Raw genomic sequence first — 17,261 nt, 5'->3', positions numbered from 1 at the left:
AACTTTTATTTTGGAACTTCTGCTAGCCATTGTTTAAAAATTAATTGCACCGCACATCAATTGTGAGCCCACAGGCCTACATGTGACACCTTCAGAGTGAAAATCTCATTAGACCAAGGGGCTCTGAGAAAGCGCTGCTTCCAGTTCTTGAGGCAGATGGCGATGCAACTCCTACAGCGGCTTTTAAATTCCTCGTCTGCAGTTCGAAGGCTGCATATGCCATCGATCCTGGTGACACAGAAAGCACCGTTCATATGACAGAAAGCACGAAGAGCTGTGAAGGCAACCTGAAGCTGCTGCTGCATTTTTTTTATCTCCCTTCATCCAGCTGGAGTCAGAAATACAGCAACTGCCAACAATTAGCACGCACTTGATCACATCACATTTGAGTTTATGGCACACAGCAGGGTTGTATAAGGTCACTTGCGATGAATGCCTTTTCCACACCTAGCGCACGGCACATTGAAAATTTTGTCAGTTCCAGTTTCTAATGCTGATGTTGAGTGCTTTTTCTGATGATGATTATGGATTTTTATTTATTTATTTATTTATTTATTTATTTATTTATCACAGTACCCACAGCGCCAGTTTGGCATTACAGTGGGGGGGGGGGGGGGGGGGGGGGGGGCGGGGGGGGGGGGGGAGAAGTACATATATCATTGACAAACAGCAGTTTATATAGAATACATGAAAGATACAGATCAGGGCAAATCGCCGTCACAACAAAAAGAAGGAACAAAGAAGCAGAGCATAACCGTACATGTGCGAAGTGAAACAAAGCGGTTCTGTTGACGCAAGCACAAAGTACAGAGAAAAAAAAAAATGAAGTCATACTGCTGAAGCAAAGGCATCATTTGAAGATAGCGATTACAACATCGCCGGGCAACCTGTTCCACTCACTGACCGTCTTAGGAAAAAATGACATCCTAAAAAGCTCCGTTCCGCATCTATACTCTTTAATCTTAAGTGGGTGATCGCGCCTGCCAGAAGTGTACTCCGGTGGCCTTATGTAGCTATCACGATTGAGGCCGGTTTTAGAATGATATATATTGTGCAAAAATTTTAATCTGAATGTTTTTCTACGATTTTGAAGAGTATTCCAGCCTAATGTTTCCTTTGCTTGGGATGCGCTAAAATACCGAGTTTAGTTTTGAACCACAAAACGGGCTGCTAAGCTTTGTACTCTTTCTAGTTTCTTTATGTCTGTCGCAGTCCACAGGTCCCAGATAGTACAAGCATATTCCAGTATTGGTCTTATGTTAGTCTTGTAAAGCAGGTTCCTTGTTTCTAAAGGAAAGCACTTCGCATTTCTACGTAGCATAGCAAGAACTCTATACGCCTTAGCAATTATATAGTTAACATGACGGTGCCAGCATAGTTGAGGGGTCAAGTACACCCCAAGGTATTTATATTCGTGCACGGATGCAAGATTTGTCCCGTTAATGCTATATGTATATACATTTGGTGACCTTTGTCTCGTGAAGCACATCTGCACAGTTTTATCAAGATTTATACTCATGCCCCATTTATCACACCACTCTGCAACCTTGTCTAAATCCTTCTGTAGTTCATTATAATCATCGGGACCTTTCATAACGCGATACCGAACGCAGTCGTCCGCAAACAATCGGATGAAAGATGATATGCCAACGGTAATGTCATTCATGTATAACAAAAACAATAGCGGATGGTGCAAAGGCATCTATGGCCAAAGAGTGCCATGGCACAAGGTATTTTTGACTTCTCAAGGTTGGGTCAAAAACCCTTTTCCAAGCATTTCACCCTGAATAAGCTGAGCACCAGGCCAGGGAAAGCTTGCACCCACTGTACCACCGGTGGGTATCCAGCGGCACTGGGGATCGCACCCCGCACCTCCCGCATGCGAGGTGGATGCTCAGCCACTTGGCCACCGCTGCGCTTGTTCTCCTGTGTGGACTTGACAGAAAACAGATGCACAACAAAATGAAGATGGACTGTCTAATGGCGGTTCCATGAATCAAGTTTGGTCTTTGGCTTAAAAGCACAACAGCTTCAACGTCTTACCGAGTTGAATAGCATGTGACAGAATTACTCTTGTAAGATCACTGCCTATGCAGACTGGACATTTAATAATTTATTTTCAAAGTACATGTGGCTTGAAGACCAAGCAAAGTTGCCAAAATTTTGTGCTGTTGTGTTTGTTTTTTGTGTGGATTCAAAATGCTATTATTTACTGTTCTATAATAACAGCTGTATTCATAATATCTCTTCCGATCTCTTTGGCTACAAATCTGGCGCTAAGATTAAATGGCATGGCTGCTTGTGGCTACATTTAGCTCAAGCTCCTTTTAAAATGCGCCCAACGGCAACCCTGTAGCTATGTAGCATATTGGACCAATCTATCAGCTACCCGAGGACTGCCAAACTTGACAAATTGGGGACCAAATGACCTTTACTCTGGCAGAACAGCAGTGCAGAAAAACGTGGCATGAAAATTTTGCAAATATAGTTTATAAGCAAGAGCTGCCCACCTACACAGAGTGCATCGAGACGTGTTCCAGAGCGTCTTATCCACTTTCAGCAAGAAACTGGCCACTTTCTGATCAAACTTGCCCTATCTCTGCACCTGCACCACTGCTCCGCTCGTGGGTGAACACAGCAGCACTGCCATAGGCTTGGTTCAAAGAACAATGTAGGGGAGATCGAGGGCAACAGGAAAGATCAGGCATTGCATCTTGTATGTTTTCTGTTTTGGTCAAGAATTTGGAAGTGATTTTGGCAGGACGACAGTCCCCTGCAAAGTGCCAGAGTGATGGTGTTGTCTCTCGTGATTGTTGAAGAGGAGGATTTCCAGGGCGCCTTCAAATTCTCCATTCATAAGAGGCCTTTCATGCGCACGACCTGCGAGAGTGCTGCTGCGAGCTAGTTGGTGCAACATCACTAAAAAGAGGCACAGTACACACAGAGGACGAGGTAGAAATGAACGACACAGGCGCTGACTAGCAGCTGAAGTTTATTTGAAGCTGTGCACACAATAAGTAGTCTTGAGGCGAGTTGCCAGCTGATCAGTCAACGTCGGGGGCGGTGTAAAGGGCCGAATAAAAGCGATAAATATGTGCAATTCATAAAAGCAATTCATAAATTCATAAAATTGTGTAATTTTATCGCTTTTATGAATTGTATAACTATATCACTTTTATTCAGCCCTTTACACCGCCCCTGACGTTGACTGATCAGCTGGTAACTCGCCTTAAGACTACTTATTGTGTGCACATCTTTGAATAAACTTCAGCTGCTAGTCAGCGCCTGCGTTGTCCATCTCTACCTCGTCCTGTGTTTGTGTTGTTCCCCTTTTTAGTGACATGATCTGTGTGGGTGTTTTCACTGTTACAGATCTAAAATAAGACAAAAACTGGTGCGGACATTTAAGCTCTGCTTTAAGGGTATGACGCGATAGCGTTAATGTCCACGTATGTGGAATTCTCTACTTTACATTCATTAATATCTGGGAGTCCTGGGGCGGCTGGAAGCGCTGAAGAGAAGCAATAGAATGACATGCGGCAGTAGACACTAAAGCGAATGCTTTCGCATTTCCTCTGCATCAGTACAAGTGATCACCCCTAAGCAGGGGCAAATGTGCTACTGCACCTAACTTGCATTGAGCTTGACCAGGTAAATTGGGGGCCAATTTTTCTTCCTTCAGCACACACGCTCTACCCAAACACCTGCACATCTGCTGTGTTTGTAGAGGCATGAGAGTGAAAATGCTCAACAAAAATGTGGGAGAACCTTCCTATAAAAACTTCCACCGTAAAAAACAATCCATGCTAACAGTAACATCTGAACAATCCATGCTAACAGTAGCATCTGCCCATTGTGCCAGCATTGTGTTTTACCCGTTGGGGCTGAATGTTTTCTAGGTGTTTCCAGGTGTTCAGCAAACAGCATCAACTAAATCAGCAACAAGCACTCCTGTATTAAAGCCAACACTTTTACAAATTCATTTCTTGCTATACAACATAAACTCTGACATGAGTCACTTCTTTTAGCAGTTCCGAAATAGTTAACAGAAATGCACATGCACACTTGAACAATGTGCAGGGTTCAGCCAGCAGTTGTCCAGTGTCCTTCTTTAGTTCGTGTTTTCATCTTTTTTCCAGCTGGCTTACTTGTAAAGTTCACACACTTGCCTACAACTTACTTGTAAAGTTCACACACTTGCCTACAAGTGGATCACTCATTTGTCTCACTCACACTCAGTCCACAGATCACTCCGTTCACTTCACTAAACTGCCCCGTCACCTATCAGAAAAGCATTCAGGCTGACAAACTCGACTGAAAGGGCACTCCAACTCGGAGGTCTTCCATGGTACGAAAGATTCAGAGCTGCTGAAAAGCTCAAAGACGTCGTCCACAGTGGCAGCACTGCAACTAGCACCCTCTTCCGGCACACTCCGCCAGGCGTGGTGGCCACCAAAGGGGTGCTCAGTGCCCGTTCTGACGTCGACCACCGCCAGCTGGGTGGGCAGGTAGAGCCGCCAAGCATGCAGGTACATGCGGCTGTGCTCTGCGGCCTCGGTGCCACCATAGGTGGTGTCGCCCACCACAGGATGGCCCAGCGCAGCACAGTGCACTCGCAACTGGTGACGCCGACCCGTCACCGGCTGCAGTGCCACCTGCGAGGGAGCACTGCGTTTAAATGCAAGCTGTGCAGCTCACCCATATACCCAGCACATCAATCCAGTCATTCCACGGGAGAGCTCATAACAAAAAAGCAGTTCAAGGCTCAAACAAAGCATACCTAAAGCACAATGCTCGGATGAGAAAAATTTCCATTTCCAGCTAGCTTATGGAACTAGAAATCGTGCCGTTCAGCTGGAGACCATTCAATCACAGATGGAACATCCTGCATCCAGATGGAAGATGCAATTTACAGCCGGATTACAAAACCGGAATTCATGTCCAGCTGAGCTGGAACAAGCATTTTACTTCCAGCTGTAAAATTTCCACTTCGAGATATCTCCAGTTGGAATCTCTTCCCTTTCCAGCGTAAAATGGAGCTTTTCAAGCCGGAGTTGGTGTCTACATTCTCATGAAAGAAGACAAAAAAAAAGTTTACAAAATGGCCCAGCTCACCAGCTAATTAATTCACAGTGCCTTTGAGTAGCCAATACTGACAGAGAAAAACACAGTGCACTGGCATAACCCATAAACCCTTATGCTAAAGCTGTACCCCTCATGGGATATAATACCTATATTGTCAAAGGCAGTTCCTACTCCTCAGTTCTCTTTTGCTTAGCCTCCCAGAGACAAACCAGGCTCATCAATCAATTTAGGTTTGTGCTCTTTAATGCCAGGTGGCTGAAAAAGACGGTTTGGTTTTAGGCATGCAGGTTTTACTCTACAAAGGTTATCTAAAAATGGCAGCACTATAAGAAACAGTGCTGCCGACAATGCAGCTGAGAAACAAGCAATTTTTCAACAGCATTTCAGATGATAAACACGTTAAATGTGTCTGTGAAACTGAGTCCAACATGCGTTTCATACGCTACACAGAATAAAATAACTTTGATAGTGCGAAAAGGCTGACATCTTATAAGAAGTACTTATGTATGGACATGCATAAACACTAACAATCCACCTCAGTCTTCTGCGGTGCACACTGTAACTTTTTGTTTTGATTTTCTTGGAGTTTGCTCGCGCTAGAAGAAAGACATATATTTAAACAGGTACTAGGCAACAATTGCAGTCATGACCTGTCCATCTGTGGTGCGAATGTTGCCTCCGAGAACATACTTTTCCTTGCTCAATGCAAATAAAAAACATACACGCAATGAAATTTTTGCAATCACAATGACAACAGAAAAAATATGAATATAAAATGAGAAATTTCCTACTACTTTTCCAGACATAATCTTGGAGTTAAAGAGCTAATGTCAGGAAATATGCACACATTCCATCTTGACGAACAGACATTCTGAAACTGTGAAGAGAGTAAAATGGCACATATATAAGGCTGAAACACAACAGAGCAAGTCACATATTTCCTTGTGCACACAACAGGCATCAAACTCTGGTAAAGTGCGTGAACAAGTGACTGCAGTGTTAACTCTTAAAGGTGCATTAAAGAGGAGCTTGAGTTCCTCTTTTTATTGTGGGAACTTGATCTACATGCTGAAAGCACTCTTAGAAACTTCAAATTATAATCCTGTGTGGGCTATTTTTCTAATAAATCAGATTAAACATCCCGGCTCCCATCATTTATTTTTTCTAACTCATCTAGAGAGTAGGAGGAGTCAGCCGACATAGCTGCCATTGGCAGAGTAATACGCGAAGCGATCTTCAAAAATATCCAGGTTGCTGGTCGGACTATGCACAGCCGGAGCAGAACAGGAGAAAACAGTCTGATTGCTTCGGGCATATTTCAGTGATATATTCTCTGAACCACAAATATGTAGCAGTTTTGTCAAAAAATGACTTTTGTTGAGTCGAAAAAGCACACTATTATAACTGAAGCAGTGCCTTTGTGGTGGAGCATCTGCGTTGCATTTGGAAGGTGCTGGGTTTGAAACCCAGTGCCACCAAGTACCCGTAGATTTTCTAATCGGTATAAGATTTCCCCTGGCCTTGTGCTCGGCCTTCTGGAGTGAAATACTTGGGGAAAGAGTCTAGGACCGAACCGTTGATTTGACAGGTCAGTGACTCATTCCACTGTGAAACAGCTTAAATTGACCTCTTGCAGTGAACATCGCTTGCGGACCCCCCCTTTTTTTAGCTTACTTTGGGCACCTTCACGGATTATTGTATTTTCAATTACCATTGCAGAGTGACGAGGTTGAGTCTGGCAAAAGCAAATAGCTCGTGCATATTTTTATTTCCATGTGCTTAATGTGGGGCAGTGTTGTCTGTCACTGAACTATTTATTCATGGAAGCCCCAAAAAACAAAATAAAAGCGAAAATGAATCTTTTCGGAACATTCTTTGGTGCACCTTCAAGTAACCTAGAGAACTGGTTTGATTTCATAATGCTCTAGCCATACAGGTTTTACTTTTTATTCTGTGCTACACACATTGACAAATAAACATGCCAGCGCAAAAGTTAAAAAGCACTTCTGATGACGGGATGCACAGAGAAGAGTATTTCCCTTCAGTTACTTGGCCATTTTCTGCATGGCGACAAGCAGCACCGCTTTGTTTTCTTTCATTAGTTGTATTTTTAATTATTTACACATACGGCAATGCTGCAGAGGGCAACATCAGGTATAAGTTTTAGAGCTTGTGGTAAGTGAAGAGAGATGCAGACAAGATGGGCATGTCACACGCAAACTGTCACCAGCTGTGTTGGGTTTGTAGCTATGCTTCGTAATTCCCTCTTGTAAGAGATATTTATCCTGTCTTCAGTCATGTGTTACCAACGAGCTTCAGCTGCTGTCCCTTAAGAAGCAATGCATGCACTTTTACTTGCAGCAGAACCAAACATTTGACCATGGGGGAAGAAAACTGTGCTCAAGCGAATTACCTGTGCAGAGGAAAAGAACAGCGTACTCCAAAGGCTTATTTTCGTACAGGTACCATATATGAAAGGCAATACATCATCTGCATTAAGCGAATGATTACCGCATAAGTATGAGTAAGAAGCACACCTTTTTCTTTGTTCTTGGTAGTTTTTCTCTGGTGGGAGAAATTTCAAACTTTAGTGAAGAAGCAACAACAGAAATTGTTCTTATGTGCCACCAGACCGTTCCTCTCCGTGTCGAAGCGAACGGTACAAGAATTAGTAGTGTCAAACAATTTGACTTTGCCAGTTGATCAGTGGAGAGACTGACAGACCTTAGTGGCCGGTCGTCCGTGGAAGATCCCCCATCCCAGCACAAGCAGTCGTGTCTGGGCCTCCCGGGCGTTGGTGCAGTGCTCTTCGCTGGCGGGGCACATCTTGTGCTGGTGGCCCTGCCTGGAGTCTTCGCCCACGGCCAGGTCGATCTCTATGCCACGCTGCCTTATGCCAGAGGTCAGGGCGACGTGTCCCTCGAGCAGAGCCGCATAACACTTGCGTGCTGATCGCAGGGGGGGCCCAAACGCCTTCTGCAAGGTACGGACCACAATGAAAATGTACCGAAAACGTTGACACAGAGAGACCTTGGCGGACACCTGAACAACACTGTAAGGGAAGGGATAAAGGAGGGATTGAGAGAATAAAGGAAGAAAGAGGTGCCGTAATGGAGGGCTCCCGCAATTTTCAGAGACAAGCTTTTTACTTTGGGGTCTGAAACTGGCTTTCCCTTCATTCAAACCTCCGGTTTAGGCTTAATTATTTGAACTGACTCTCTCTCTGGCCTCGTATGGAACCTGATCGGGCTTCCTTTAATTAGACCTGTGCCTAACTTAAACAAGTCATCAGAAAATTGAAAATTGGTTGATGAGGAGAGGAAATGGCACAGTATCTGTCTCACATCTCAGCGGACACCTGAACCGCGCCGTAAGGGAAGGGGTAAAGGAGGGACTCGGAGAAGAAAGGAAGAGGTGCCACTCTGGAATAATTTCGACCACCTGGTGATCTTTAACGTGCACTGACATCGCACAGCACATGGGCGCCTTTGCGTTTCGCCCCCATCGAAACGCGGCCGCCGCGGTCGGGTTCGAAGCCGGATATACTCCGGCTCAGTAGCTGAGCGCTCTAACCACTGAGCCACTGCGGCGGGTACAAATCGTCAGCCCCTTTCGAGTTGTGACGCCTTTCTTTCTTTTCAACTGGTTGCTCCCACGCATACGAACAGACACACACTACGTCTTAAAGGACTTGGTTGTAGGCCAGTTCGTAGGACATCGTGAGCTGCAAAACCGCAAAACAGGACGGGACTGCAACCGCCTTGTGTCGTCGCAGCTGCCTCAGTCAAGTTTTTGCGGTTCTGCTCCTCGCCACACACTACATCCAAACCGGGGATGGCGAACTGCCCCGATCCGGCCCACCTGCGCCGCCCGCGCCGCGAGGCGCGTGAGTGCCAGGCAGAGAACCCCACTGGTGGCGAAGTCCAGCCGGTGGCAGAAGCGGAACCCGTGCTCCACGCCGGGGTCCACGAGCTCGGGCAGCTGCCGCCGCAGGAGCGTCTCCACGGTCACCGGGTGCTCGTGCGCCCGCTGCGTGTTGATCACCAGGTCGGCCGGCTTGTCCACGACCAAGAAGTGCGCGCTGCGGTACAGCACTCGCAAGGCCCGCTCGCCGTCATCCGCACCAGCGACGACCATGGCACACTCACTCGCTGCAACCGACTCGATACGACAGACCACGCGCACCGAAACTGCGTCCAACCTCGCAACCAGCCACCTCACGGCTTAAAACTTCCCCGAATTCCGCCTCGAGACCGGCCCATTAACCTTAAACTTCGCTTGAAGCGAATCAACTTCACTCAGCAAGCTCTACTTCGACCGCGGTTGAGGTCTTGAATAGAGCCATAGAGCAGACGCGCGGCAGGTTGCACCAATTGTTGTAGCCGAGCCGAGCTGAGCACTGGCCGTAGCCGAGTCGAGTTCATAGCCACGTCCAGTCGAAAGTTCAGTCATTAGAAAGATGCCTGCGGCGTCGCTAAGTTGCGGACGGTGCTAGCTACTTCCCTATCTGCGCCAATGCGGGAGGGGGGTGAGGTGCGGCGGCGGTAGCAGCCAGTAGCGGGCATCGGCGGCGCTGCTCTAGCTGCTCGACAAGCGCGGCGCGACCCGTCTGTTCAGTTGTATTTAAGCGAAGTCGTTGTGTTCTGGCCACTTGTAACGAAGTTTTTTTGCACGTATCAATTTTGTTTTCGTTTGCTTAAACAGCCGACAACACGCGGAAGGCGCCGTCTGGCGCAGAGACGTCGTCTGCTACGGTGCGGGAGCGCCACAACCGCGCGGTGATGTACGCATGCGCGCATATGTTGCAAGCGGCCGCCACAAGGACCGCTAGCTACTACTTCAAGTGGAAAGGATAAAAAGGGGAAGGTAAGAGCAGCAGGTTTTTGGCGCACACGGCAGGCATCTTCCTAAAGGAGGCGATGGTTCAGTAGAACACTAATACAGGTAGTGAACAAAATGATAGTGGATGAGAAAGTCCCCGATGAATGGCGATTAAGTAGAATGAACATGATATATAAGGGAAAGGGGGACAAAGCAGACGTAATTAAGTAACTATCATCCCATAACAGTGACATCTGTGGTTTACAGGGTGGTGATGCAAATTATAAAGGATAGACTGCAGGCTTGGGTGGAGAACGAGGGGGTGTTAGGGGAACTACAGAATGGGTTCCGGAAACAAAGGAGGTTGGATGACAATCTATTTTCATTGACACAGTGTATAGAAATTGCGGAACAGGAACATAGGCCCTTATGGCTAGCATTTCTGGATATTAGGGGAGCCTATGACAACGTTACTCAGGAGCATTTGTGGGACATACTGGGCACATTGGATGTGGAAAATGGAGTAATTAATCTTTTAAAAGATATATATAGAGGTAACAGAGTGCTCATAAAATGGGAAAAAATGTATCAGGGCCTGTAGAGATACAGCGGGGGCTTAGACAAGGATGTCCTCTGTCCCCTTTGTTGTTCATGTCGTACCTGCAAGGGTTGGATGACCAAGCTAGAGGGGAGCGGACTAGGCTTCAACCTATCTTTTTTCAAGCAAGGGGAATTGATTAAACAGACATTGCCGGGACTAATATACGCGGACGATATAGTGATAATGGCTGACAACAAGGAAGACCTGCAGTTGTTAGACATATGCAGTACAGAGGGAGATAGATTAGGCTTCAAATATAGTAAGGAAAAATCTGCAGTCATGATATTTAATGAAGAGGGTGGCGAGCATAGAATACAGGAGTTCGTGCTAAAAGTAGTGAATGAGTACAAGTATCTTGGGGTGTGGATAAATAACAGTGTTGAGTATCTGACAGAGCATGAAAAATATGCAATGAATAAAGCTAGTAGGAATGCAGCTGTCATGAAAAATAGGGCACTGTGGAATTACAATAGGTATGATGTGGTAAGAGGGATCTGGAAAGGGGTGATGGTCCCTAGCCTGACCTTCGGTAATGCGGTCCTGTGTATTTATTTATTTATTTATTTATTTATTCAAAATACCTTACAGGGCCCAGAAGGGCATTGAGTAAGGGGGGCAAAACAATAGATTAAGCAAATAGGAAGAATAAATTAAAAACAACGCGTGATACAAGGCAAAAATTAAACACAATTATAAATATACAGGGCAAAACGTAACTAAAAGACATACATCACCGCGAGCAACAAAAATTAAATTAGTAGCAAGAATGCATCGCAAGTGCCCAATAGGCATCAAAAGGAAAAAGCAGTAGTCATAAAAAACATACAGATGGCTGAAATTGCACAAGAAACCAAAACTTTGTAAAATACCAACGAGAAGAAAAGGGGACCAAGGACACAGAACAAGGCTGGAAATTAGGCAACGGGGAGTAGGGAGGTTAGCTTTGGGAGCACATGGCAATACACCAAATCAGGGGGTACAGGGTGATATGGGATGGGCGTCTTTCGAGAGCAGAGAGGCTAGCAGTAAGATAGCATTTGAGGAACGATTGAGAAGGACGGAGGAAAAGCGGTGGGCTAGGAAAGTTTTCAGATACCAGTATATAAAGAATGTTGACACGAAATGGAGAAAGCGAACTAGAAAATTGACAAGCAAATATCTGGACAGCAGTAAGGGCGCAAATCAGCAATTATCGGTTAAGAAAAAGGTTAAAGAAACAGAGAGAGCTTTGTGGAAAACAGGGATGCTGGGAACATACCGGACCTATAAACAGGAAATTGTCAAAGAAAATATCTATGATAATTGTGGGGGAAGTTCTTTGTTGTTTGAGGCCAGGACTGGAGTTTTGCGGACTAAGAAGTATAGAGTCAGGTACCAGGAGATAGACACTTTGTGCATTGCGTGCGGAGAGGAGGAGGAAACGGCTGAACACTTGATACTTTTTTGTAAAAGGCTTCACCCTACAGTGGAAAGCAGCGGGGCTGATTTACCCAAGGCATTGGAGTTTCGGGATAATGAAGGGAACAGTGGATTTTAAGAGGTTAGAAGTAACCAAGCGAAGGTTATCTGATTGGTGGCAAGCAAGACGGGAGTAAAATTTCACAAGACATGGCTAGGTGGCTTGAGCCACCGCCCGGATGTAGGCAGTGACTGCTACAACCAGAGGGGCCCTATTCTCGACTTCTCGACACGCATGGCCGCCGTTCGCCGCCATATTGTCTCTCTGATTGGCTCATTGAGCGATCACGTGCAAGTCACGAGTTTTAAATCTGTGGCGCGAAACCATCAGGCTTCGAAATAGCTTTTTGCCGGGACGTCAAAATGACGTCTACTTAATAATAATAATTGGTTTTTTGGTGGAAAGGAAATGGCGCAGTATCTGTCTCATATATCGTTGGACACCTGAACCACGCCGTAAGGGAAGGGATAAAGGAGGGAGTGAAAGAAGAGAGGAACAAATAGGTCCGTAGTGGAGGGCTCCGGAATAATTTCGACCACCTGGGGATCTTTAACGTGCACTGACATCGCACAGCACACGGGCGCCTCAGCGTTTTTCCTCCATAAAAACGCAGCCGCCGCGGTCAGGTTCGAACCCGGGAACTCCGGATCAGTAGTCGAGCGCCCTAACCACTGAGCCACCGCGGCGGGACGTCTACTTGAAGACTGATTTTTAGCACAGTTATATTTTGTGCCGGGTTGGTAAATTTAAATGTCTACGGAGGAGAAACGAAGCTACAGCTGGCATGGAAGAAAACACTTGGCTCGTTTTAGCAATTTTGAGAAAAACAAGTTCGTACTGCGAGGGTTGCTTCCTAGAATGTGATTGGCTGGAGGAATGTCACGTGATTCACGTGATACACAAGCATAATTCAGTGAGGTCAAAATGACGTTTAGTGACGCAAAGGAAATGATGCCATTGCTGAAAATGCCCCATTTGGCCGCCATAATTTGAGACGGCCGCAAGATGGTCGAATTATGGTGGACATCATGGAGGAAAGAAGGAAAAGAGGAGAGGCTGCTACGTCACATTTTTTGAAGCCGGAAGCGAGGGCTCCGCCATGACACTTGGCCGTTTTCTCAGCCAATGGCATGCGAGCGCCGCGAAGATCAACGCGAGCGGCGCGAGCAGACGATTTCGCGCCGCGCCAGGCTGTCGGCAGCTGTCAGACACGGCGGAAAGTGAGACTTCTGCTCCCATTGACAACAAAGACGCTGCGATGCCCAGCTGCTGCGCTCCTGGGTGTCGGTCGCGCACGCCAGGACAAGAACCGGGCGTCACTTTCCACACGTAAGTATACTGCATTTTGTTTTCGTATTTAATTGACTGCGTAGTGAGTAAAATGCATGCTCGCAGAACACAACGCACGACACGGCGTGAACGTGGTATTCGTACCGCCCCGGCCTTATTGGTGGCTCTTTGTCCGAGTGCAGTGAATAGTATTGTTTTCAGACAGGTTTCCGAAAGATCCAGAGCGAAGGAGGCAGTGGACTGAGGCCGTTAGACCAGGCCAAAGAGACTGGGAGCCAGCAAAATGGACCTGCGTATGTTCAAAACATTTCCTGCCCGAGCACTTCGATCGGATGTCGCCGCTCGTAGTTCGTATACGTGCGGATGCCGTCCCCCTTCAGGTGAGGAACCACCTTCTATACATTCTCAAGAGATTGGAAAGAAATGCTCTTATTGAGAATGTGCTTTATTATAACTTGACTGCATAAGCATGCGTTCAATATGATGTTTTAGGTGTTCGTGCAAGAAATAGAACGATTTGTGAATAAATGGCTTTAGCTAGACGTTATGATCGAGTAGCGCGGCTACAGTACTCCCGCACTGATAAAAAGTAATTGTGTCATTATACTCCTAAACTGGCTGCGGTTTATATATAATGGCTCTGGTGAAATTCTGCTTACTGTACATGATAATTTATTTATTTATTAGCTTACGCACTCCATCATTAGAAGAAAATAAAAAAAAGAGAGCATCGAGCACACCACAGTTTTCCTTGGGGCATCATTTCTATTTAATTATTACTTGTAGTGTGCAAATGTTTGCGCCTAGCAGTAGGCGGTGCATTTTTTGTTGTCATCTCGGCCATAGCACCTGGGAAGTGTCACTGAGAGAGCACTGTAATTCCTTAAAACTATAGTTCGTTTACAAAGGAAATCACAAAGAAGTTCCATAAGGCATAGAGCACCGTACGTATTTGCTCGCGTGATTTGCGCACGTTTTTTCTTTAATTAGGGCTCCAAAAAGAGGGTGCGCAATTTACGCGCAAGCGAGTTATCCGAACACGTCCTAAAAAAAAGGTTGGCACCCCTCGCCCCCATAGGGAACGTAGGGAACCTAAAAGCGCGCACTTCCGACAGGAGGTTGGTGCCAGGCCGCAAGCTGCAGCCTCGTACACAACAACACGGTCCACGTCGCGATGGTGTCACATGAGACATTTTTTCCGCTGAAAACATGTTGCAACGAGCATGACTGGTACCCGCACGACGCAAGCAACACACGGGCCGAGAAAAACCATCCGCGCGCGCTCGCCTTACGGGGAAACCGGAAGTTTCTCGGGTGCATATCCGGTTTGCGGCGCGTCGGCGCGCTCTGGCAACCATGACGGCTAGGAGCCGCCGAAAAGGTCTATAGCAAACGGTACGGTAGAGTTTTGGATTCGGGCGCGCGCGCAACTGTTCGTCCGGGACAGCGACCGCCAGCGCGAGCAAGCCGGGTAAACGGCACAGTTCGCACCCGCGTACATGCTGGCGGTCTGGCTCAGCATAGTGCGCAAAATGTGCGAGCAGTTTTTTTTTTTTTATCGGGTTAAAAGTTTGAAACTTTTTGGGGTGCACAATCTATGCGCGGGCGCAAATTACGCGAGTAAATACGGTAAATGTCATACACATAAGCGAAAAGGGAAGCATGAGACAAAGAAAAAAAGACAAAACACAGGCAGAAAGCTTGGCCAAATGTTTAGGGAAATCCCGTTTTCTTTTGCGAAGTTTCTGTGGAAACAATTTATAGCTTTCCTTTAGCCGCATAGCTGCGCTTGGGTGGATGCCAATGAGTATAATTAGCTCCCTTATGATACAGATACGGCAGTTCTGCGTATATAATTCCTCATACACATACCATACACACTTCATGGGGTATAGCTGGGTGAGCCTGAGGAGAGACACCCCACTCTCCCTTCTCAAAAATATGGTAGACCTGCTGTACTAACAATGCATTTCTCAAAGCTGCGAACTGGAAGAGTTGGTATTGATTCATATTTGAACAGCGCAATAAAACAACGGGACACAACGAAGAAAGGACACCACAAGCGCTGACTCGCAACTAGATTTTTAATTCACGTCCAAGCATCTTAAATACTAAGAACGCCAAACACAAACAAGAGGGAAAAAACCAAAAGAAAAATGACACAAAGCTGCTAATCATGCCCACAAAGGTGACAATCAGCACGAGCGCGAGACTACACATCTTGGCCGGATAAAAACATCATCTCTTTATCAGTTAGTGTGGCAGAAGGATCATTAATGCAGCTATCAGGTTCCAAGCGGATGTGAAAAGCCTCCAAAATTTCCCGCGTTAGGCTGTCATTATGTTTTCCTAGGATGACGGTGTTAGACAACAGAGGGGTGCAAGTACCTTCTCTCCAGTGGCGGGCAAGGTTACAAGAAGACCCATTATCTCGGGACCTGTGGTGCTCACTAAGACGAGTGTTGATGCAACGTCCTGTCTGGCCAATATAACTCAACCCGCAAGTGCACGGAATCCTGTAGACAACCCCCACATTACAGGGCACAAAAGGGCTCTTATGGTTGGTCTGACAACCCCCAGTCTTTTTCTTCGCGGTTGTTGCCTTAGCCTTCTCTTCCACCTGCCTGCAAACACCTCTAAGTTTTTTAGGCGCTGAAAAAACCACATCAACATCGTATCTCGCCGCAACATTCTTCAAACCATGTCCCACACCATGCGTGTAAGGCACCACCACAAACTTCTTTTTTTCTCTTTTTGGCTTATCCCCGCTCTTGATCCATCTAAGAAGCTTATCTCATTCCCTGGAAATCACATGAGAAGGGTAACCGCTAGATTTTAATCGGCCAACGCCGGAAGAACACCTAGCAACTCTCAGGTTGGGACCGAAGTTTGCATTTGAGCCACAGTTGAAAGCTACCGAGAATCTTGCCTTGTCAAAGAAAATATCCCGGTTGGCAGGCAAAGATAGTCAGTTTCAATGCATCTCGGAATGTGTCAAAGTTTTCGAAAGAACAAAAGAGAAACCACGGAATTACCACCGCATGAAAAAGCTCGTTGACTTTGCTGCATCTAGTGGTCTCAGGATAATGGTCGCCGACAAGGAAGGGCGCTTCGTCGTTCTCCCTGCTGTCACCTTTGAAGAAAAAGCGCATCAAGCCTTAACGAAGAACTTCAAGTCCGTAACTTTCAGAGCTAACAAAGTCAAGGCAAGTGCCCTTCGTCTTTTGGAAGAGAACAACTTGCAACGCCTCGCGGCTTCTGTTAAGAGCGCAAAAGGATCGCACCTTCAGGTTTTCTTTTCTGCAATGACGCATAAGGACAATGTTCCCTTCAGATCTATCGTGTCTGAGCACGGCACTTGGCAGTTCTTCGTGTCTAGCTATCTTCAAAAGCATTTGTCGTGTTTGATAATTGAGTATCCTTTTCACATCTCTAATTCCGGTGCTATGGTTGACTTCCTAAAAATCCAATAACCCGGGAAGGTGTGATGCTTTCAGCATTGATGTGCAAGACCTATATTATTCTCTACCTCATGATGACCTCATGAAAAGTGTAAAAATGTGCATCGCTGATTACAACAATGAAACTGATTTTATTGCTAGATGTGGTGTGTCCCTTGAGAGCTTCTTAGAGATTCTGTCTTTTTACCTCCGTTCAACTGTCATTGAATGGAAAGGGAAATCGTTTGCGCAGAATGATGGAGTGTGCATAGGGTCTAAAGTAGCACCTGTGTTAGCCAATATCTTCCTTGCCAGGGTAGACAGATCCATAGACAGGAGATGTGACGGGTTGGTTCTAAGGATTTTTCGGTATGTCGATGATTATATTGTTTTTGTGAAGAAGGGTTACTTGACGCATAGCGTGGTAGATGTACTGAAGGTTTTCAGAGAATGCGCGATGGGACTAACTTTCACGACTGAACTTCCTAAACAAGATGTACTTCAATTTCTGGACTTAAGACTGTTGTTGGAAGAGCGTCATGTGTGTTGGGAATATTTCCCTCGC

General features: G+C 46.1%; 2 protein-coding genes across 5 annotated transcripts in view; both read right to left on the bottom strand.

Moving 5' to 3' along the window:
* LOC144132405 (uncharacterized) overlaps nucleotides 1-17,261 on the bottom strand; it is a 273,566-nt gene that overhangs the window by 33,415 nt on the left and 222,890 nt on the right. The gene's annotated exons all lie outside the window — the stretch shown is intronic.
* Nucleotides 3,932-9,599, bottom strand: LOC144132402 (RNA pseudouridylate synthase domain-containing protein 1-like). Of its 2 annotated transcripts, XR_013314799.1 has the most exons (4): nucleotides 8,947-9,598; nucleotides 7,810-8,061; nucleotides 4,202-4,655; nucleotides 3,932-4,169 (listed from the first exon to the last, which is right to left on the bottom strand). XR_013314799.1 is itself a non-coding variant. In XM_077664786.1 (3 exons), exons 1-3 carry the CDS (start codon nucleotides 9,220-9,222, stop codon nucleotides 4,278-4,280), a joined length of 906 nt encoding a protein of 301 aa, XP_077520912.1. In that variant the 5' UTR covers nucleotides 9,223-9,599; the 3' UTR covers nucleotides 3,932-4,277. The 2 variants fall into 2 exon arrangements, 1 of the variants encoding a protein (XP_077520912.1); XM_077664786.1 differs by having other exon boundaries at nucleotides 3,932-4,655; nucleotides 8,947-9,599.

This window comes from Amblyomma americanum, chromosome 5 (assembly GCF_052857255.1).
Source record: "Amblyomma americanum isolate KBUSLIRL-KWMA chromosome 5, ASM5285725v1, whole genome shotgun sequence".
In the NCBI taxonomy this organism is placed as follows: Eukaryota; Metazoa; Arthropoda; class Arachnida; order Ixodida; family Ixodidae; genus Amblyomma; species Amblyomma americanum.
Note: the sequence above shows the minus strand (reverse complement) of the source record. Positions and strands in the feature narration are given on the sequence as shown.